We start from the raw sequence: 22,249 nt of genomic DNA on the forward strand, positions 1-22,249 counted from the left end.
TTGTTCATTTTTAAAAATTTATATTTTAAAGTGTGTTAGCCAGACTATTTAGGGAAAAAAGTTTGCTTACTCAAGACCATTTCACTAATATATTATACATATAGTATTTTAAACTAAAATGTAAGGAACTAGAGACTACTATTTTTCTTAGATACTAAAGTCTATAAAGTGATTAAAATCTGATTTTACTAGTTACTATCAAGAGTTCTATTAGTATCACTCATGGAAAAAAACTTTTAGACTATGCTAAGTCTTTTAGTTAGAACTTTTTTACACATAAAGAACACCAATAAAGGTAACCCATGACTTACTGCTGGTTTTGCTATATCCTTTGTACCTAAGACTGAACAAGTGTCATGCTGTTAAAAATAGTGCTTTACGTAGACCAGTATCAGTCTTCTATAACTAGGTTCCTTTTTTCTTTTTCAATAGATTATAGATGTCATAGATAAGGAACTAATTCAGCCTTTTGAGATTCTGTTTGAAGGAGTTGAATATATTGCCAGAGCTGGATGGACTCCAGAGGGAAAATAGTGCGTATGTTAAATTGTCACTTCTTTACAAATAATTTAGGACCCAGAACTGTCTGTGCTATTAGGCTCTTCCTTTCCTTTGGAGCTGTTTTCACATGTAAATTTGCAAGGTAGTTAGTTCTACACAAAGAATTTTTCCTGAACTAAGTAGACTTGTAATCCTATAAGCATAGGTGCATTGCATTTTATTTCTGTCTCTTACTTAGCCAGTGACAGTTTCACAGTGGTATTTGTGGTTAAAGTAGGACTTTCAGGCTCATATGTAAGTATATGTATTTTTTTAATTGTATAACTTAAGCAGAAATATTTGTACAGCCTTATGTGAAGATGATTACATGTATTTCCTGTGTCTGATGTGGACAACAGGAGTTTTCATGGGGCTAGCATTTGTTGACATTAAAGGGAGAAAATAATTTCAAAGGCCATCTGTGATTTTGGAAATTTAAAGAAAACTACTTTTAAAACCTCTACTCAAGCTTAACTTTAAAAAAAATAAGTGGAATATGTGTACCTATGGCTGATCCATGTTGATGTAAGGCAGAAACCAACACTATATTTTAATTATCCTTCAATTAAAAATAAACTTAAAAAAATAAGTGTAGAATGAACTAATACTTTTCATTAGCTGTTAGTAAGTGATAATTTAACATATACTAAAGCAATACTGTCACTGTGATTACAGAAATAACTGATGGGTGCTAGGGGAAAGATTAGTGGAATATTCATTTTCCGAAAGAGAGCTTTATTTTGTGCTTTTCTTTTGTTTATGTAAATAGTGCGTGGGCCATCCTACTAGATCGCTCCCAGACTCGCCTACAGATAGTGTTGATCTCACCTGAATTATTTATCCCAGTAGAAGATGATGCCATGGAAAGACAGAGATTCATCGAGTCAGTGCCTGACTCTGTGACACCACTGATTATCTATGAAGAAACAACAGACATCTGGATAAATGTATACATGTTTTCTTGTAATACTTGGTTTGAATATTTTCTCAGAATGCTAAAGTAAATGAATCTTGATAGCAAACTATCAAAAGGAATTTTTTAAGTTCACAGTAATTTTGAATGTTATTTGCTTAGTTTGAACATTTCAAATGGGAATGTTGGTTCCAAAATGGGGAATGGTTTGTAGATGAAAGGTCGATGCCATTCCAATGACATCTCCCTGGATGCAGAATTGCCCTTGTTTCTGGACACATCAGATATTGAAAACACAACCTCACCAGGGCCTCGGAGAGGACCACGAGAGTCCTGACTAGAAAAGACTTTCTCTTTTAAGTTGGTAAACTATCCCAAAATATACCAATTTGGGATTGAATTTTTCATTTTCCAGTTTAATGGAAAAAACTTACACAAGATACAAAATAAATAAAGCCAGTTCACTCTCCTCTGGCTGCATATAGGCTTCATGTGATTCACCTAACAGATGACATCTGTTTTCCCTTGAATTGTTAGAATATTTCTCTCTGGAAAAGAAAAGTAAAAAAACATTTTTTCTCATAATTCTTGTAATAAGATTTATATCATTAAATAAATTTCATGCCATTTTTCAAAGAATTCCAGAGATGGTGAGTAAGAAACAGCTTTTGGTTGTATTTTTCATTTTTCTCCATTTGGAAACATTTATTTCTCAGTAGATGACATCTTTGACTAAAGTAAGATAAATATGAAAGGCCCAGGCAAAATCTGTAATTGTACATATACCATACCCTGTAATCTGGCAGTTACTTATATTTCAGAAAATGTTTATCAAGTAATTCTTCTTTCTCTCTGGCTTAGTCAAATGGTTTGCATAGTATTCTCATTAATGTATATAGTAAATTAATCTATTTATTTTACAGATCCATGACATCTTTCATGTTTTTCCCCAAAGTCATGAAGATGAAATTGAATTTATTTTTGCCTCTGAATGCAAAACAGGTTTCCGTCATTTATATAAAATCACATCCATTTTAAAGGAGAGCAAGTATAAGCGATCCAGTGGTGGGCTGCCTGCCCCAAGTAAGAAGTTATTTTCTATTTAAAAAGAGGCAGAAGGGGGGAGGGTCAGGACAATGTAAAGTCTCTTTTGTGTACTGTATAAGCACAGGACAAAGTTTTTGAAGGATACATAATAAACTATTAATACTGGGTAATATTTGGGTGTTGAAATTACTTATTGTTACTTTCTGTTTTTGCCTTGACTATACTTTTTGTTTCAAGTGAGCTCATGTAATTTTTAGATTGAAAAAGCTATTTTTAAAATGTTACAAAGTTATTAGATATTTGTATGTACTAGATTTTTTTATACTGTCTGCACCTATGCTGAAGTTGATTTATAGGTATAGCTCTTCATACTGATATAGTTGTTTTCCAAAGTGAAATTAAATATGTCAGCTGAAATTAATTTCTTTTTTTAAAGTGTTGGGTTTCCTTCTGGGAAATGTAATACAGATGAATAGGTAAACAAAATGTGTTTACACATACAATGGAATATTATTCAACCTTAAACAGGCAGGACATCTGACACATTCTACAATCCGAACGAACCTTGAAGACACTATACTAAATGAAATAAGCCTGTCATTAAAGGACACATACTGTGTGATTCCATGTATATGAGGTAGCTGCTGCTGCTGCTGCTAAGTCGCTTCAGTCGTGTCCGACCCTGTGCGACCCCGTAGACGGCAGCCCACCAGGCTCCCCCGTCCCTGGGATTCTCCAGGCAAGCACACTGGAGTGGGTTGCCATTTCCTTCTCCAATGCATGAAAGTGAAAAGTGAAAGTGAAGTTGCCCAGTCGTGTCCGACTCTTAGCGACCCCATGGACTGCAGCCTACCAGGCTCCTCTGTCCATGGGATTCTCCAGGCAAGAGTACTGGAGTCAGTTGCCATTGCCTTCTCCGTATGAGGTAGCTAGAGCAGTCAAATTCATAAACATAGAAAGTGGCTGCCGGGGACTGAAAGGAGAATGTGTAAGCCTAGAAAAGATGAAATAGTACATTGGATACTTCTGTGTTTTTAAAAAGACTGAGTTACGGTTTTCTACTTTAATAATACAGAGTTTGTTTTAGAATACTAGACATTTAATGATGTTATGTTGTATGCTTTACTGCCATTTATAACTTAACAGGCTCAACATAGCCATTTTTTTTAAATTGTGGTAAAATATGCATAACAAAATTTACCATTTTAAGTGTGTGGTTTCATGACATTAAGTATATTTCCTACTGTTCTGCAATCATCACCACCATCCATCTCCAGGATTCTTTTTCGTCTTCCAGAACTGATTCTGTCCAATAAGTAATATCCAATTTAGTGGTAAATAATTAATAGCTTCCCATTCCTTCCTCCTCTCAGCCCCTGACAGCCACTTTCTATGTTTATGAATTTGACTGCTCTAGCTACCTCATATACATGGAATCACACAGTATATGTCCTTTAATGACAGGCTTATTTCATTTAGTATAGTGTCTTCAAGGTTCGTCCGGATTGTAGAATGTGTCAGATGTCCTGCCTTTTTAAGGTTGAATAATATTCCATTGTACGTGTAAACACATTTTGTTTACCCATTCATCTGTCTATTAACAGTGAGGTTACTTCTTTTGACCATTTTAAGTAATGCTGTAATGAGCATGGGTAGACAAATACCAGTTTGAAACCCTGCTTTCAATTCTTTTGGGTATATATCCAGAAGTGAAGTTGCTTAGTATTTTAATTCTTTAAAGTTTTTTGAGGAACCACCATACACTTTCAATAGCAGCTGCACCTTAATACACCTTAATACATTGCCATTAGAAAGTGCACAGAAGTTCCAGTTTCTCTACATCCTTGCTAATAACACTTGTTTTCTGGGTATAGTTCTTTTTTTTGTTTGTTTTGTTTTGGTTTTTTGGCGGGGTTTTCGTAAGAGCCATGCTAATGGATATGCAATGGTATATCGTTGTGCTTTTGATTTGCATTTTCTTAGTGTTTAGTAACATCATATTATTTAGCCAGTTTGTATCTCTTTAGAGAAATGTCTATTTGAATCCTTTGTGGACTTTTTAATTGGATTATTTGTTTTTTCAACATGCCCTTTAACATCATTCTTATTTGGGAAACACTGACCTACAATTTAGGACAGTAGTAAATACTACCTATGACTTGTTCCTTCCGTTAGCATGAATTTTTTTTAAAATCAGACTAGATCTTGTATATCCAAGATGGAGTTTTTTTCCCTAAGAGCCTTAGTTTAATTTGACCCTTGGTGTGAAATTGCCCTTACTTGTTCCTCTGTTGTTCAGAAATTAAATCTACTTACAGATTCCAGAAAGTTTAGTGATGAAGACTGGTCAAAGAGCTATGAATAGTAATTCACTAAAACAGCATTCTTGGGACAGGGATTAAAAGATAACTTAAAATTTTATACTCGTATTGAAGAATAAGAAGCACTGTCACCTCAGCTGACATTCTTTCCAGAACACTTAGCCCCTGTTCCCTCTCAGTGTCTGCTTCTGGGCCCTTCAGCTTGTCTACCTCTTTCCATTTCCCTCCTTTTTCCTTAGACTTTCTTGTTCCAAATCTTCGTCCTTTTCCTTGATGTCCATTTTATTTTCCTCTTCCCTCCTCTTTTTTCTTCTATAAGTGGCTATAACGTGTAACACTTAGTATTGTTATATATTAAATAATACTTATTTTTTGGTGATAAAATTTAAAGTACTAAGTTGAATTTTTGTATCTAAGAAAAATAAAATGAGTCTATTTTTTTAACTTGAGTAGGACCCTACTTAAGATCCTATATCATCTCAGCCTCTTCTCAGCTATCACTTTGAGAGCCAGAGCTGGCAGCAGCTAGGCAGAAGCAGGGGTTTCTTTCTTTTTTTATTTTAACCTTCTCCTTAGGCCACTGAGAGAGCCTCATCTACCAAGACAGAATCTTACAAAGATAAATGGAACATGTTGTTATTTACTGTGGTAATATTCAATTTGTTTTTTGCAAATAAAAACAGTTGTATTAAAATTTTCCTTCTCTGGCTTAAGTAGTTTGTTGCATCTCTAGAAGAAATGCCTCGTTGACACATTAGATTGTTTTTGTCTGTCTAACCAAAGGTCTAGGAATACAAGTGCTTTTGAGTTCTTTTCTGTCTTTACCATAAGAGTCTATTTTGCTGTTTTAACTTTAGTTACATGGATCATTCCATTACTATTAAGAAGACTCATAACTTGGAATTTTTTTAACTGTAGACTTTATGTTGAGGTGAAATCCACATGACATTAACCGTTTTAAAGGGAACGTTTAGAATGAAGGGTGGCATTTAGTACCTTCAGTGTTGTGCAGCTAGCTACCACCTCTCTTTAGTTCCAAAGGATTTTCATTATTCTAGACATAACTTTGAATTTTTCAGTGTTCCCTTTTTGAAAAAAAGAGTTTAGAATACTATTTTTCATTGTTTTGTTTGCTTATAGTCTGATGCAAAGTACTGAATTATAATTATATTTATCTTTAGGTGATTTCAAGTGTCCTATCAAAGAGGAAATAGCAATTACCAGTGGTGAATGGGAAGTTCTTGGCCGGCATGGATCTAATGTATGTTCTTTTATTCAACTGATATGTTTAGTCAACATCAGCTGTGTGTATGCAGTACTGAAAATCAGTAGTGCAACTTCATATGACCCCAGTATTTTGAAAATACTGCTAGGGCCTCAAAAAACCCAAGTTGTTGGAAAGGGAGAATCTTAGTTTGAATTCTAAATCTCACCCATTTAATAATGCTGATATTAGAAGTGTTCTGGTTACTAAAGGTCACCCTTTTCAGATGCAGTGTTGCGTCTTAGTAAGGAAAGGGCTGGTCCATACTTTCCAAGTCTTGTAAAAGTGAGTGAGGATATAGTTTGAAAATTATTTCTGAATCTCTTATAGACTACTTGTGTCATTTCTGCATTGGTGCATTTACAGTTCCTGAGGTAGTGATGCTCTTTCGTTCACCTGTTTATCTTATCTTACAAATGTAAAGTTTCGTATACCACTTGCAAATTATAATGGACATTTATACAGAGCATAGATTGATAAGGAAAGGGAGGAAGTCCACCCTCTGTTTCCCTGTTGGCATATGGCTTGCTATAGCAATTCAATGAATTCTAATTTTTTTCTTTTGCCTTTCATAGTACCTTGTGTTTGTTTCAACTTGCAGTTAGGTGGTCAGTTTCATGAGATGTCTTAAGAACTCCATCCTTTATATGTGTGATACATAAAGTTAAGTTGAGGTATGCTACCAGGATTTAGTGAAGGCCTATGATTTCCTCAAATTGATTCAGAAATTTATTGAAGAATTATGTATACTGGCCACTATAGAAGTCACTCGCAGTTCCTTAGGTGATTAAGGAGAAAGAATGAAGATACAGGCCCCAGGTTTGTTTTTGTTGGTAATGACTTTAGAATATAATAGGTGACCTTTAAAGTCGCATTTCCACTGGCAGTGTCAATTGGCCTCTGGTTATATACTCAATATATTTTTTTCCGTTTAGGGACCTTTAAATGTTACTGTCAGATGTTAGTGGAATTCTTAAGTTCTGATAATAAAAATTTACACTGATATAAACTTCCTGCTGTGTAATGGTTGGATAATACTGAGGGAAACCCCAAAATTATACAGAGCTGAACCTTATTTGGATACCCTAAATGTCTTTCTGTTACTTGCTATAGCGTGCATCAGTTCTTTTCTATCATGCCTATTTATAGATATATTTATCTCTCTTTCTTACTCTTCTATTTTCCCTCTATTCTTGCTTTATTTTTTTTTTAAGCTATCTTTCCATTTTCTACTTTTGCAGGTGACCTGTTCACCCAAAGATTTTTAATGCCAGTAATTGAGTAAATCTTTGAGGCTTTTAAGTCTGTTAGCCACTTAGGGTTCTCAAAGTCTGGTCTCTAGACCACAAAGTATCAATACCACCTGGAAACTTTAGAACTACTAGGCCCACCCTAGACCTCTTGAATGGAGAAAGTTGTCTGGAGGTAGGATTCAGCAATGTGTTTTACAAACCCCTCAGGTGATTCTGATGTAAAGTTGTTACAGGAAACAAAGAAAAAAGGAATAAGGAATTAACTATTTATTTAGTTTTGAAAGGCCTGACTTCTAACTGCTAAATCAAGAGCAGAACCAGTCCTGACCTTTTATACAGATTAACACATAACCTGTGAAGCTTCATGAAAGTTTGTTCTGCCATCTCTTATCCTTTGTATCCTTTCTGTCTGTGTCATATAGGCCTTACTTAGTGTCAACTGTGTTTATTTCTGTATCCATGCATGCTAAAATATGTTTGCAATGATTAAGAAGCTTCTTGAAGAAAATGTGGCTTCTAAAAATATTTGCTTTTAGAAATACACCTTTGTTTTCTGTATAAAAGTTTGGATTTTATTAAACATTATTTGAGTAGGCTGCTGGAAGATTTTGAAAAGGAACAATAAAAGCCATTTATTTAGACTCTCACTGTAATTTGGGAGGAATATTAAATGAATTCAGCTGTGAGTGTACTGGCAGTTTTTTTGTGTTCTGAATGAAGACTTAAAAGATCCTTCATACTTATTTATAAACTATGCCAGTATTGAAACTGATGGAGTGATTGAATAGAGTTACTCCCCAACCCAATAGATAAAACATTTTTGCAAATTTTTACAAAAGACCAAAAAAAAGAAAAAAAAAACAAAAAACCACTGCCTAACATACTGCTGCACTAACTGAGAAACAGGAGCTACTGCTGCACTGAGAAACAGACAGGATGCTAAAATTAGGCTCTCTTAGGTGTGCATGATTGGTTGACCTGAGCTGTGATACAGGTATTTTTTCTCTGTAAAGGGTAGTCGTTTTAATGAAATAATTTTTGTATTTTAAGAAAAGCACACATTTTACCATATAGGAAATTATCAGCAGCATGCAGCTCGGGCGTCCTTTTAACTTTCTGAACAGGATCTATTAAGACATGAACAAAACCACTCAAGCTTATTCACATCGGTGACAAATTAAAGTCAGTGTGTGACTCAAATGATTCTGAGTAAAATGGACTGGTCTTGCCAAGGTCATACTAGCACTGATTTTTATGTTGTTATTTTGACAGATCCAGGTTGATGAAGTCAGAAAGCTGGTATATTTTGAAGGCACCAAAGACTCTCCTTTAGAACATCACCTGTATGTGGTCAGTTATGTAAATCCTGGAGAGGTGACGAGGCTGACTGACCGTGGTTATTCGCACTCTTGCTGCATCAGCCGGGTATTAAGTCCCTGTTTGAAAAGGGTTTCCTGTCATATAAAAAAACCTCTGCTCATATAATACTCCTTTTTAGTAACGTGAAAACTGAAACAGCCTATAAAAACCTTAGCCTTAACTTTAGCATTGTATATTCACATAAATGGTCAGACTGTTACCATACTCCTGCTATAGCATCAATGCAGATATAGCAACAGATAACCCTTTTTTAGTTTTCCCTGGGGGGAAAAAATAATTGTTTTTCCTTTCTCTAGCATTGTGACTTCTTTATAAGTAAGTATAGTAACCAGAAGAGCCCACACTGTGTGTCCCTTTACAAGCTGTCAAGTCCTGACGACGACCCAGCCTGCAAGACAAAAGAATTCTGGGCCACGCTCTTGGATTCAGCAGGTACAGTGCTCTAAACCCGTGTCGTAGGTCCACGTTTCCTGACAGAGCCTTCCCGTCCCTCACCACTGCCTGTCCTTAGGCTGCTGGCTGATCCCATCCCACCTAGTCTATCAGTTATCAAATAAGGCTGGTTACCTCCTGCTCCAGGCAGGAGCAAGACTGGACGGCCTTTTTGAAAATAAGATTAAAATAATCAAGATAACAGCTAGGAAGTGATTTATTCACATGTTTGGATGATTTCCCAGGTAAACAACGGAACGTCATATGGACTGAACTAGTAATACTCTTGAGCAGGGAAGCTGCAGCTTTAAGGAATACCACCTGGTAGCTTTCTTTAACTTCTACCAGCACTTGCAATGGCCACCTTAATAAAAGATAAATCCTCGTTTTGTATGGGAGTGAAGAGCACTGTGATTACCTGAATTTAAAATGCTTGATTTCTTAAATATAAATAATGGACTAATATGTTATATCTTTTAATTCATTTTATACCCAAATCCTTTTTTCTGTTAGGTATTTTCACTCATTAGTGCAAAACCACAAGGTACAGGTATATTCTGATGTCCACAATTAGAATTTGTAATACGCCAATCTCTGCTTCAACTGGAACATCATCCAGTATACACAGACTTGGGAAAGGTCTGTGTAGCTTTGTAAAACCAAACACTGATCATGAGTTTTTTTTCTGGGTTCTGATTAGGCTTATTCTCTAATGATCATAAAGAAATGTTTTTTGAGCACCTGCTGTGAGCAAGTTGTCAGTTTGTGCTTTCAGTTTCTCATCAGGTATATGGCTTAACCATTGATAAGTTATACAAACTGAGTGCAAAGGATTTGTGTTCTGCATGTAAATACCTCCTGGGCTCCAATGATTATTGATAATACTTTGTGTCTGCTTCTGAAATGGATAATTTGATGTGTTCATTAGATTTCCTTTTTTAAATATAAGTATTTGAGCTTAATTTCTTGCTTGTCATCTAAAGGAGGGATAGTTAGTTATTAGGGTAGTGGGTTTATGGTATTTTTGCCTTGCTCTCAGATTGTCAAGCTCGCATAAGAACTTTACAGAATGTATTACCTCCTCCCAGGTCCTCTTCCTGACTATACCCCTCCAGAAATTTTTTCTTTTGAAAGCACTACTGGATTTACATTGTATGGGATGCTGTACAAACCTCATGATCTACAACCTGGAAAGAAATACCCCACTGTGCTGTTTATATATGGTGGTCCTCAGGTAGGCATATTTCTGTACATATGTGTATGTGTTTTCATTTTCCTTTTTTTTTTTTTTTTTTTTTTAGGTAATTTGTTATTTAAATGTCTGGTCAGTTGTTTAAGATTTGAGCATTGCTGAGCCTCTGCTGTTACTGACTCTGGCTTATGCTCTCATTACCCAGTTTAGGAGTTTAGGAAGCTGGGTTTTGTTAGGTAGCGAATTTGAAAATCAGTGTCACTTTCTTTTTTTTGGCCATGCTGCTTTGCTTGTGGGATCTTAGTTCCCCAACCAGGGGTTGAACCAGGGCCCTTGGCAGTGAAAGTGCAGAGTCTTAACCACTGGACTGCCAGGGAACCCTCAATGTCAATTTCTTAATTCACAGTGAGGACTGTAACTGTCATGGGGAATGTAATAGTCATGTCAGTTAGTAAATATGTTGTATTCTAGGTAGTTATAGTTTCCACTTGTTTGGAAAATGATACTAAATAATTAAATGTCTTGGTTAATAAAGAGTCTTAACAGATATTTTTGAAACCTTTGGTATCCCAATGAATTCCCCCTCTTCATTCTAAGGCCAGATCTCTCAAGCAAGCTATAATACTTTTATCAGCTAGTTAAGGCAGCTGCTGGAGAAGGAAATGGCAACCCATTCCAGTATTCTTGCCTAGAGAATCCCGTGGACAGAGGAGCCTGGTGGGCTGCTGTCCATAGGGTCGCACAAAGTCAGACATGACTAAAGCAACTTGGCATACATGCATGCATTGGAGAAGGAAACGGCAACCCACTCCAGTATTCTTGCCTGGAGAATCCCTGGGACAGAGGAGCCTGGTGGGCTGCTGTCCATGGGGTCACACAGAGTCGGACACGACTGAAGGGACTTAGCAGCAACAGCAGCAGCAAGGCAGTTGCTAAATGGCACTAGTCCACACATGTCACACAGCTTTTAAATAGAGACAGTAAAATTTAAACCCAGGGCTTCCGAAGTGGCATTAGTGGTAAAGAATCTGCCTGCCAATGCAGGAAACCCAAGACATGCAGTTTCGATCCCTGGGTTGGGAAGATCCCCTGGAAGAGGACATGGCAACCCACTCCAGTATTCTTGCCTGGAGAACCCCGTGGACAGAGGAACCTGGTGGGCTACAGTCCACAGGGTCACAAAGAGTCATGACTGAAGCAGCTTAGTACAGCACGTACTGTTCTTCAGCACTGCCAGAAGTTTGCACATTGATTTTCTTTTTTTTCTGCATTAAATAGTAGCATGTGAGTATTAAGGAAATTTTACTATCAGAGTAAAGTGTTTTGGGTAGGTTAGTTGGTTAACTGGTAATTTTTTTTAAAGTTTAATCTTGTTTACATATCTCACACTGAGCCCCTAAAGAAGTTAGAATTATACATATATATATATGTTTTTTTTCCTAATATAACTCTCTCTCTTTTTTAAAATTAATGCATTTTGGATTGTGCCGGGTCTCTGTTACTATCCTCAGGCGTTCTGTAGGTTTGGCCAGCAGGGCCTGCTCTGTTGCAGTTGCGCAGGTTTCTCACTGTGATGGCTTCTCTTGTTGCAGAGCACAAGCTCTAGGAGCATGGGCTTCCCAGCTCAGTAGTTGTGGCTCCTGGGCTCTAGAGCACAGGCTCAGTTGTTGTGCCACATGGACTTGGTTGCACTGTGGAGTGTGGGATCTTCCCAGACCAGGGATTGAACCTGTGTCTCCTGCACTGGCAGATGGATTCTTACCTACTGTACCGTCAGGGAGGTCCAATTACAACTCTCTAGAATTCAGTAAATATCCTATTTTATAGTTACATCCAGTTATTCAGATCTGGAAGTGTATCTAGGTGTCAAGTTATCAAAAACATAAAAGGTAGCTACACAAGCCATAACATCTCAGTAGTGATGATCATACATCAACTTAAGTCACTTTGCCATTGTTTGATGTGTTTTACAAACAAAACATGATTTTCATTGTAGTTATCTACACATAAATTATGAAGGAGTTAAATGAGACTTCTCTTAAAAACTTGGAAGCCAGATCTTTGTGAACTTAAAGGTGTAGTATAAGGAAATTCAAGAGAGAAATTACAGGGCACTCTTAAAAGCTTTACATGTTCTATTATTTAAATAAGAAGGATATTTCTTCTTCCCAATGAAGAAATGATATATGAGATATGTGATAAACATACTATAAAAACTAGCTGGTTATCTAGATTTTTAAGACTAAAGGACTCCTTATATTAATGAAGTGAAGTGAAGTCGCTCAGACATGTCCGACTCTTTGTGACCTCATGGACTGTTGCCAGGCTCCTCAGTCCATGGGATTTTCCAGGCAAGAGTACTGGAGTGGGTTGCCATTTCCTTCTCCAGGGGATCTTCCCAACTCAGGGATCGAACCCGGGTCTCCCAAATTGTAGGCAGATGCTTTACCGTCTGAGCTACCAGGGAAGCCCCCTTATATTAGTAATTAAGTTTAAAAAGTCTAAGCCATATGAAAAGATAGTGTCACTAATCCATTAGGGAAATGCAAATCAAAACCACAATGAGATAGCACTTCATACCCTTTAGAATAGCTCTTTTTTTTAATAAAAAAGAAAATAATAAATGTTGGGAAGGGTGTAGAAAAATTGGAACTCTACTTTGCTGATGGGAATGTAAAATGATGCAGCCACTGTGAAAAACAATATAGCAGTACTTCAAAAATTCATACATAGAATTATAATCTGACCCAGCAATTCCATTTCAGGCTATATACCCAAAAGAATTGAAAGCAGAGACTCAGATACTTGTTTGAGTTACAAGTATGCAGTGTCAGTTGCAACATCATTCACAATAGCCAAAAGGTGGAAGCAACCCCAGTGTCCATTGATAGACGAATGGGTAAACAAAATGTGATATATAAAGGAATATTATGCAGCCTTAAAAAAGGAGGAAATTCTGACTTATGCTACGTGGATAAACCTTGAGGACATTGTGTAAGTGAAATAAGCCAGGCACAAAAGGATAAATATTGTATTATTCCATTTGTGTGAGATACCCAGAAGAAGCAAATTCATAGAGATAGAAAGTAGAATAGAGCTTGTCAGGGACTGGGGGAGAGATAGGGAATTATTGTTTAAAGAGTTGAAGTTTCTGTTTGAGATGATGAAAAGGCTTTGGAAATCAGTAGTGGTGGTGGTTGTACAGCAGTGTGAATGTACTTAATACCACTGAAATAGAGGTGTTTGTTTCTCAAAGTGTTCTTTGGATGCATTCAAATTTGGTGAGGCCACAGGAAAAGCTGGTGTTCAGTCTGCAGGGAGATTTCACCATAAGACCTTGAGTGATAGAATCGGTTGGCATGTCAACCCATTGGGAGATCATTCATCCTTGTGTTTGATAATCATTTTGATTAGTTATGAAGAGACTCCTTAATGTAAGACCAGATCTTTCTACTAGCACACAGTAACCTTGGAAAATTTGATTAAATCCTAAAAGTGATCCAAGCCTTTTTTTTTTTTTTCTTCCCTTGGTGGGTATTCAGGTCAAAGTGGAAGTCTTTTGAATAAGGAACAGTGTCTCAATTCATAACATGAAAGGAATCACTTCCTGATTAAATGTAGCAGTGCCTGCCATAGGACATAAGTGAAACCAAGGAAAGCAACAAATAATTCTATTTGAAGTTGTTAAGGCTTATTGCTTTAAACCTTTTATTGATAACAGTAGTATTGTTTAAAAATGTTTAACAAATACTTATGATACTTCCTATGTGTCGGACACTGTTCTGCAAACATAAATGCCTAAGAGAGGTTAAAATAGCAGAGTACAGGTTTTGAAGAATTGATACTGAAGAAAACTTTTGAATTCTTGGTGCTCAAGGGCATTATGTTTAAGTACCTTCTTCTAAGAAGAAGCAGACCTTGAGGCTACAAAGGCAAAAACACTGGCTCTGGGGGAAAATGTTCCTATCAGGCAACTGAGGCCGTCTTCAGTGATTTACAGCAGGCAAAGAAGTGAGTTAATTTTCTTATATGTTTGTATTTGTGTTCTTCTAGGCTTACTACTTCTTTTTGCAGCTCCTTTCCTTTAAAAACAAGCACCTTTGCCCACCAAACACCTCTTCCCAAGGTAGAAAGGAAAACCATCATTCTCTATTTTTCATTCATTCATTCAGCAAATAGTTACTGAGTGCCTGTTATGTACCAAGCAGTATTCTAGGCAGTGAGGATACCACAGTGAACAAGTCAGACTAATGTCCCATCCTCATGAAGATTAATGAGGAAAATAAGATAAATTATATAACTTCATATAATGGCAGTGTTATGAATAATTGTTGAGAAGGAAGATAACAAAGTGACTAAAATGAGGGTTCTGATTGGAAGGGCAAAGAAGCTCTCTGAGGTTGCAGAGGATGAGAAGGGATGAGCCATGTTAAAGATCTGAGGGAAGAGCATTCCAGACTGAGGGGAAAATAAATGTCAAGGTCCTGGGGTTAGAACCAACTCAATATAATTCATAGTAAGACTAGAATACAGTGCTCAAGGGGGAGAAATGGGATGAGATGAGGTGAGAGAAAATAGCCAAGGACCAAATATTGTAGGGGCTCGAAGGCAGTGGTAAGGAGTTTAGATCTTACTCTGATCTAAATGCCCTACCATTAGAAGGAGCCAAGCCATAGAGTCATACCTGGTTTACATTTTTAAAACATCATTCTGTTACTATGAGAATAGATTATATGGAGGACAAGTATAGAAACAGAAAGACCTGTTTGGCAGTTGTTACAGTGGTAACTAAACATCCAGAAGTTCAAAAGGAAGATTTTTTTACACGCCCACCTCCAGTCTAGCTCAGTAAATGATCAGTAGATGTTGACTGAGTGAAGATAGCACCAATTCTTATTTTAATTCCTGACTAACTTGGTTTTCCCAATGGTTTCCACCAGAGAATGCTTTCTCAGTTTTGCCAGAATCCATTTTTTGTTTATTATCTCTTTGTTGTTGTTGTTCAGTCCCCCAGTTGTGTCTGACTCTTTGCGACCCCATGGACTGCAGCACGCCAGGCCTCCCTGGCCCTCACCGTCTCCTGGAGTTTGCCCAAGTTCATGTTCATTGCTTCAGCAATGCCTTCCAGCCATCTCTTCCTCTGACGCCCTCTTCTCCTCCTGCCCTCAGTCTTTCCCAGCGTCAGGGACTTTTCCAATGAGTTGTCTGTTCGTGTCAGATGCCCAGGATACTGGAGCTTCAGCTTCAGTCCTTCCAGTGAATATTCAGGGTTGATCTTCCTTAAGATTGACTGGTTTGTCCCAGGTTCTGGCACCAAGAAATGGAACAAAACAAAACAAAAGATTGGTTTGATCTCCTGCTGTCCAAGGGACTTTCAGGAGTCTTCTCCAGCACCACAGTTGAAGGCATCAGTTCTTTGGCGTTCTACCTTCTTTATGGTCCAGCTCTCACAATCATATGTGACCCCTGGGAAGACCATAGCCTTGACTATATGGACTTTTGTCGGCAGAGTGATGTCCCTGCTTTTCAACATACTGTCTAGGTTTGTCATCGCTTTCCTGCCAAGAAGCAGTCGTCTTCTGATTTCATGGCTGCAGTCACTGTCTGCAGTGATTTTGGAGCCCAAGAAGAGGAAATCTGTCACTACTTCCACCTTTTCCCTTCTATCTGCCATGCAGCAATGGGGCTGGATGCCATTATCTTAGTTTTTAAAATATTTAGTCTTAAGCCAGCTTACACTCTCCTCCTTCACCTCATCAAGAGGCTCTTGCTAGTTCCTCTTTGCTCTTAGTGTCCACCAAAACCTTGAACTTCTGTAGCTTTTTGCCCATTAGTTAAAGTCTTCTTTTCACTGGAGAGTTTACTTCTGGTGAAGCACTAAACTGCATTTAATTTCTCAGTCATTTTGAAGTATAGTTTGTAGGGTGCTAAAGTTTTTTAAGAATTATCTTACCTTTTGCACTGATCTGTGTAACAGGAAAAAGTAAGCTGACTGGTCACAGTATTTTATTAAAGTACTGAAGTTTTCCCTCTATTGGTCAGAGACAATCCCAGAAGATACAGGTAGGGAGAAAAAAAAATGGTCCTGTTCCATCATTTTAAGGGTGCATTTCTTTCTCAGGGTAGAAGTAATCATTTTAGTAACTTTTTTTATGGAATAGACTAAATCATGTATCTTATAGTAGTTAATATCTTACAATTTTGAAGTCTGTAATTGTTCATTAATCCTCTGAACTTTGCATGTGAAGTTAAGAAAGAAAAGAAATAACATAAACATGAAAAGATTTAAGTTAATTTAAAAATATATCACAGAGAAGGCAATGACACCCCATTCCAGTACTCTTGCCCGGAAAATCCCATGGACGGAGGAGCCTGGTACACTGCAGTCCATGGGGTCACGAAGAGTCAGACACGACTGAGCGACTTCACTTTCACTTTTCACTTTCATGCATTGGAGAAGGAAATGGCAACCCACTCCAGTGTTCTTGCCTGGAGAATCCCAGGGACGGGATAGTCTGGTGGGCTGCCGTCTATGGGGTTGCACAGAGTCGGACACGACTAAAGCGACTTAGCAGCAGCAGCAAAAATATATCAGGCAAGGGGAAGAGAGTTACTAAACAGTGACCATAAAAAAAAACCTGAATTATGCAAGATGAATAAGTTCTCAAGATCTGCTGTGCAAAATTGTCCTGTGATTAACAATATGGTATTGTACACTTAAATTTTTAAGAGGGTCCATTTTATGTGTTCTTGCCACAAGAAAATAATTTCATTTTATAGGCAAAATAATATTAAAAATGTAAGCTTTCTATTTTTTGCAGCATCCTGCCTCTCTAATTTGCCTTTGTATGTTACCATAGAATACATTTCACTGAAGTTGTCTTTCTTCCTCAGGTGCAGTTGGTGAATAATCGGTTTAAAGGAGTGAAGTACTTCCGACTGAACACCCTGGCCTCTCTGGGCTATGTGGTTGTGGTGATAGACAACAGGGGGTCCTGCCACCGGGGGCTTAAATTTGAAGGCGCCTTTAAGTATAAAATGGTGTGTGAGCATACCAGCATTTCTCTTTTAAAGACACTTGCAGTTTTTGGTGCTTTGTTTGGTGTGAAATCCCAGAGACAGAAATGGGGAAGGGACCATGAGTGAGTGTGCATGTGCACATGTGTGAGCACGTGTTTGGGGTGGGAGGGAAGGGGCCAGCTGATCCTCACTAGGCTATTCCAGTCTACCTATCAGTAGCTTTGTGGAGCTGAGATAGAACCACTTTCACATAGAAACCCCCTCTCTTTCTATTTTTTAATGTCCAGTATAGCCAGAAGGCATCACATTTAGTTTTCAGCATCCTGTACGCTATTAAGAGGAATAACTGAGATTTGTTCTGTCCTCTGTGAAGAGAGAAACCAACTGGTTAGTGCCTTCCTTGTGACAAGCCTCTTTCTCTCTACAGGAAGCTTTAAATGCTACCTTTTAGAGATGCCCCATGTCCTTTCTGCTGCTTTGGGAAATGATGAGAATCCGATGTTCCTTTTGCACAGTAAGGCAGTTACTGTGTTTGCCAGTGTATTGGACATGCTGAGTAAGACATGGGGATTTTCTCCCACAGCCAGTTCTTTGACCTTATGTTGTATTCTCATGTAAGTTTTTGTTTTTATTTTTGTTTTTGGCTCAGTGAAGTGAGATTGTGTGCACTGGCAGGCCTAGTAATACAGATAGGGTGGTGGTGATAGGAATCAGGACTATATAGGACTTTAAAGAAATTGTATGTTCAATTCCTAGAGGTAGATAATGGGCAAAGAGGAGAACAAGACCTCAAGAGTGATTTCTTCCACTTTATTGCATGTAGTTTTAAAGAGAAGTAAAATTAGTCATCCACTTAAGGGGGCTAATTTTTCATCTTTGGGTATAGGAAGGCTTGTTACAAGGAAGATGCTGACCTCTTAGCAGACAACAGAACAAATGGAAATGGGAAATACCCATATGACAAAGGACATTTGGGCTTGCAGTAGGAAAGAACTTTGTGACTAAGGGGTAACTAAACTCTAGGACAGGCTAGCAACAGAAGCTGTAGGCTCCTATCTCTAAATAGAGTTAAAAAATTTTTTTCCAAGCCACAGAATCTCAATCAATAATAAGTTCTTTTCTAAAAAAAAAAAAAAAAAACCAAAAAAAAAACCACAGGTGTTTTTAGTAAGAACATCTGCCAGCTTTCAAAACACTCTATAATGAGATTTTTATTTATCAGAATCAGTGAAATGTTCTCCCTTTTTTGACAGGGTCAAATAGAAATTGACGATCAAGTGGAAGGACTCCAGTATCTAGCCTCTCAATATGATTTCATTGACTTAGATCGTGTGGGCATCCATGGCTGGTCCTATGGAGGATACCTGTCCCTAATGGCGTTAATGCAGAGGTCAGATATCTTCAGGGTATGTGATTTCCTATGGTATTTCTTTTGCAATAAGGGTAGAATTTTCTATAAATTGAGATACAAGAAAAGAACCAATTTTCTGAAGTTGACAGTATTATGAAATGTTAGGGTTTGTGTGTTTAACAGTCATGAGAAATAATAGATTTATCTTGTCAACTTGTGGGATATATATTTATATTTCTTTATCTGTATATATCTATATAAAATACTTGTCATCTTGATCAGGTATTAGCTATTAACAGACATATGCCAAATATTATGGGAGATAGTCATGATTAGTAAAACCCACATTCATATTGGATTGTTCTTATTTTTTTAATTATTGGGCTACAGCATCTGAGGGCAGGGATCTATCTGCCTTATGCTGTATCCTCAGCAGCCAAGCACAAGGCTTGGCACATAGTAGGTCCTAAGTAAGTCTGTACCAAATGAATAAACTACTAAAAATATAAGCAGTGATTACAACTTTATAAACAACCTCTTATGTTAGAGGTTGTAGAAAAATATGTTAGAAAAATGATGCTAAAAACTGTTAAGCAAATGGAAATAATAAGTAGCATTTTTCTTTTTTTAATATTTCATTAACATGATTTTATTTTACAGTGGAAATTATTCATTTTTAGGAATAAAAGTGACAAGGTTTTTGTATATTCAGATAATCTTTATTTATAATAACCACAAAATGAAGTCTGAATACTGCCATAATTTTCCCAGGCTTGCAGCTGTCAAGAGAGTAATTATAATATTTAAATATAAAACTGTGTGGGAGCCTTAAAATGAGGCAAGTGTTTAGTACGTAAATATATTTCATTCATTGTTTTAAATTCTGTACTGCCAACAGAAGCTAAAAAAACAAAAAAGAAGAAAAGGACTGCTCTTCCTATGTAAAGCTGACTCGTGTCCCGTATTTTTTTCCTCAGCTTACACTGAGGCATTCATATGTTCTAGTTCAGCCTCCTCTTCTAATGGAGACTCATGTTTATGTTTCATCCAGCCCAGGTTAAGGATTTAGTGTGTGCCACCTCTGTGGAACATGAAGCTATCTGACTCATTAAGTATCAAGTTCTTGACCTTGGCATTCCCCTTTGATTTTCTCAGTTGCCTGAGACCGCAGTTGTGAGGCTAAAGCCTAAAGATAATTTTAGCCTATAAATTTGCAGTTGCAGACTGTCAGTGCTAACCATTCTTTTCTGAACCACACTTGACTGTCACTGTTACCTTCTTTAGGTTGCTATTGCCGGGGCCCCAGTCACTCTGTGGATCTTCTATGATACAGGCTACACGGAACGTTATATGGGTCACCCTGACCAGAATGAACAGGGCTATTACTTAGGATCTGTAGCCATGCAAGCAGAAAAATTCCCCTCTGAGTAAGTTCAAGCTTTAAAATTAAAATTTAAAATTGTATTTTTTAAGATTGTCTTTAATAATAAGGAAAGCTACAAATATGACAAAAATAAAACTAATATTTTATGGATTACTAGAAAGCATGGCTGTTTTCTTAAAGCTGAATTATAGTCCAGTTCATATAATTTGGGTTTTTTAGGAGAAGGCAATGGCAACCCACTCCAGTACTCTTGCCTGGAAAATCCCATGGACGGAGGAGCCTGGTAGGCTGCAGTCCATGGGGTCGCTAAGAGTCGGGCACGACTGAGCGACTTCACTTGCACTTTTCACTTTCATGCATTGGAGAAGGCAATGGCAACCCACTCCAGTGTTCTTGCCTGGAGAATCCAAGGGACGGGGAGCCTTGTGGGCTGCTGTCTCTGGGGTCGCACAGAGTCGGACACGACTGAAGTGACTTAGCAGCAGCAGCGAGTTATATTTGAAGCAATTGCTTAAGTGCTAAAAGAAGCTTTATTAATTAAGTATACCACTGTTTCCCTGGAGGAGGGCATGGCAACCCACTCCAGTATTCTTGCCTAGAGAATGTCCATGGACAGAGGAGCCTGGCAGGCTACAGTCCATGGGGTCTCAAAGAGTTGGACACGACTGAGCAACTAAGCACAGCACAACACCACTGTTTCAGAGTGGAAAAAATCCCATTTCTGCTTACATATATTTTACAAATAGCATATATGATTATTCTTTTTCTAGGGACATGCTGTAATTATTGATTGTATGATAATATCTTAATAGGAAATTGAACACGTTTAATTTTTTTCATTACATGTAGCATCTGGTTAATATATTACTAATTTAATATTGAAATGTTGAATCCTTATTCTAACATTACAGTATAAGGAAGTTATTGTAGTAGGTTATGGTTAGTTTTAACAAGTTAAGTAGTTTTCCCAAATACTCTATTTTACCTCATCTTCTGATATTTCCATTTCTCCAGACCAAATCGTTTACTGCTCTTACATGGGTTCTTGGATGAGAATGTTCATTTTGCACACACCAGTATATTACTGAGTTTTTTAGTGAGGGCTGGGAAGCCATATGATTTACAGGTGAGTTCTTTTAATTTTCTGATTAATATAGTCATGATTCATGATTGGTTACTTTGAAATATAATAAACTATGGAGTGAGGTTGAATTTTCAGCTGTGGCCACTCTCTGCTTAAGAGAACTGAAATACTAGGCATAGTTAGCAGTGCCTCTAGTTGGATAAAAGTTAAGATTCTGTTCTGTTGAAGTCAGGATGAAAATTGGCCTGTCCGATTACATGACTTGTGTCTGTATCTGCTTTCAGTTTGTAGTCGTGGACAAGATGACAGGAGTCCATTCACTATCCTCCTTTGCTTTTCTTCTTCCCCTTGGAAGGGTGAGGAAATGCTACTTGATTTCATTGTTGTAAAGGATTTTTAGGACCTGAATATATGGTCTTTTAATTTTCTTCTATTTTATATTGACGCTGGGGCAGAAACCAAAAGTTACCCACCTCCATTGCTCCATTATTAAAAAAAAAAAAAAAAAGCTTTTAAGAGAACTGTTCTTCCTTTTCTTCCTTGTTTCTACTCCTTGCATGGATTATATGCTCATAAGAAATGAAAAATATTACTTTTCCTTCTTTTATGTTTCAGTTGGCATTTCTTTAGGTAAACTATGAGATATTTAGCTATAGCATCAGTTTTCAAGGGTCTCAGGACCCTTTTATATACCAAAAAGTTTTTGTTTATGTGAGTTATGTCTGTGAGTATTGACATTGACTAAGAAAATCTTAAAATATTTATTTACCAATGATAAACTATTATTACATGTTAGCACAGATTACATTTTTTTAATGGGGGAAAAACAATTTAAAGTTTACTGAGAAAGTTAGTACTGTTTTACATATTTGTAAATCCCTTTAATATCTGACTTAATAAGAAATAACACCTCAATGCTTATATCTACTTCTGTTGTGAAATGTTGTTTTGGCTAAAGTAAATGAAGAAATTTCGGCCTCACAAAATACCTAGCTAAGAAATGGGAGTAATATTTTAGCTTTTTCAGATAATAATAGCTGTTCTTCTTTGTTGCTACACTAAAACTGG

General features: G+C 37.2%; 1 protein-coding gene across 8 annotated transcripts in view; it reads left to right on the forward strand.

Moving 5' to 3' along the window:
• The window catches only part of DPP8 (dipeptidyl peptidase 8), a 57,268-nt gene that overhangs the window by 29,523 nt on the left and 5,496 nt on the right, over positions 1 to 22,249 (forward strand). For 6 of the 8 annotated variants that reach the window (XM_044925423.2, XM_044925426.2, XM_044925421.1 and 3 more), the window contains 11 exons: positions 433 to 533; positions 1,310 to 1,487; positions 2,377 to 2,536; positions 6,003 to 6,082; positions 8,611 to 8,763; positions 9,015 to 9,150; positions 10,239 to 10,384; positions 17,237 to 17,383; positions 18,616 to 18,768; positions 19,998 to 20,140; positions 21,112 to 21,223. In XM_044925423.2, coding sequence (XP_044781358.1) covers positions 433 to 533; positions 1,310 to 1,487; positions 2,377 to 2,536; positions 6,003 to 6,082; positions 8,611 to 8,763; positions 9,015 to 9,150; positions 10,239 to 10,384; positions 17,237 to 17,383; positions 18,616 to 18,768; positions 19,998 to 20,140; positions 21,112 to 21,223 — 1,509 coding nt within the window. Of the gene's footprint in view, positions 1 to 432; positions 534 to 1,309; positions 1,488 to 2,376; positions 2,537 to 6,002; positions 6,083 to 8,610; positions 8,764 to 9,014; positions 9,151 to 10,238; positions 10,385 to 17,236; positions 17,384 to 17,789; positions 17,958 to 18,615; positions 18,769 to 19,997; positions 20,141 to 21,111; positions 21,224 to 21,465; positions 21,660 to 22,249 lie in introns of those variants that run through there. The other 2 variants (XM_044925425.2, XM_044925427.2) reach the window with 2 other exon arrangements.

The sequence above is a fragment of the Bubalus bubalis genome, chromosome 11, assembly GCF_019923935.1.
Source record: "Bubalus bubalis isolate 160015118507 breed Murrah chromosome 11, NDDB_SH_1, whole genome shotgun sequence".
NCBI lineage: Eukaryota > Metazoa > Chordata > Mammalia > Artiodactyla > Bovidae > Bubalus > Bubalus bubalis.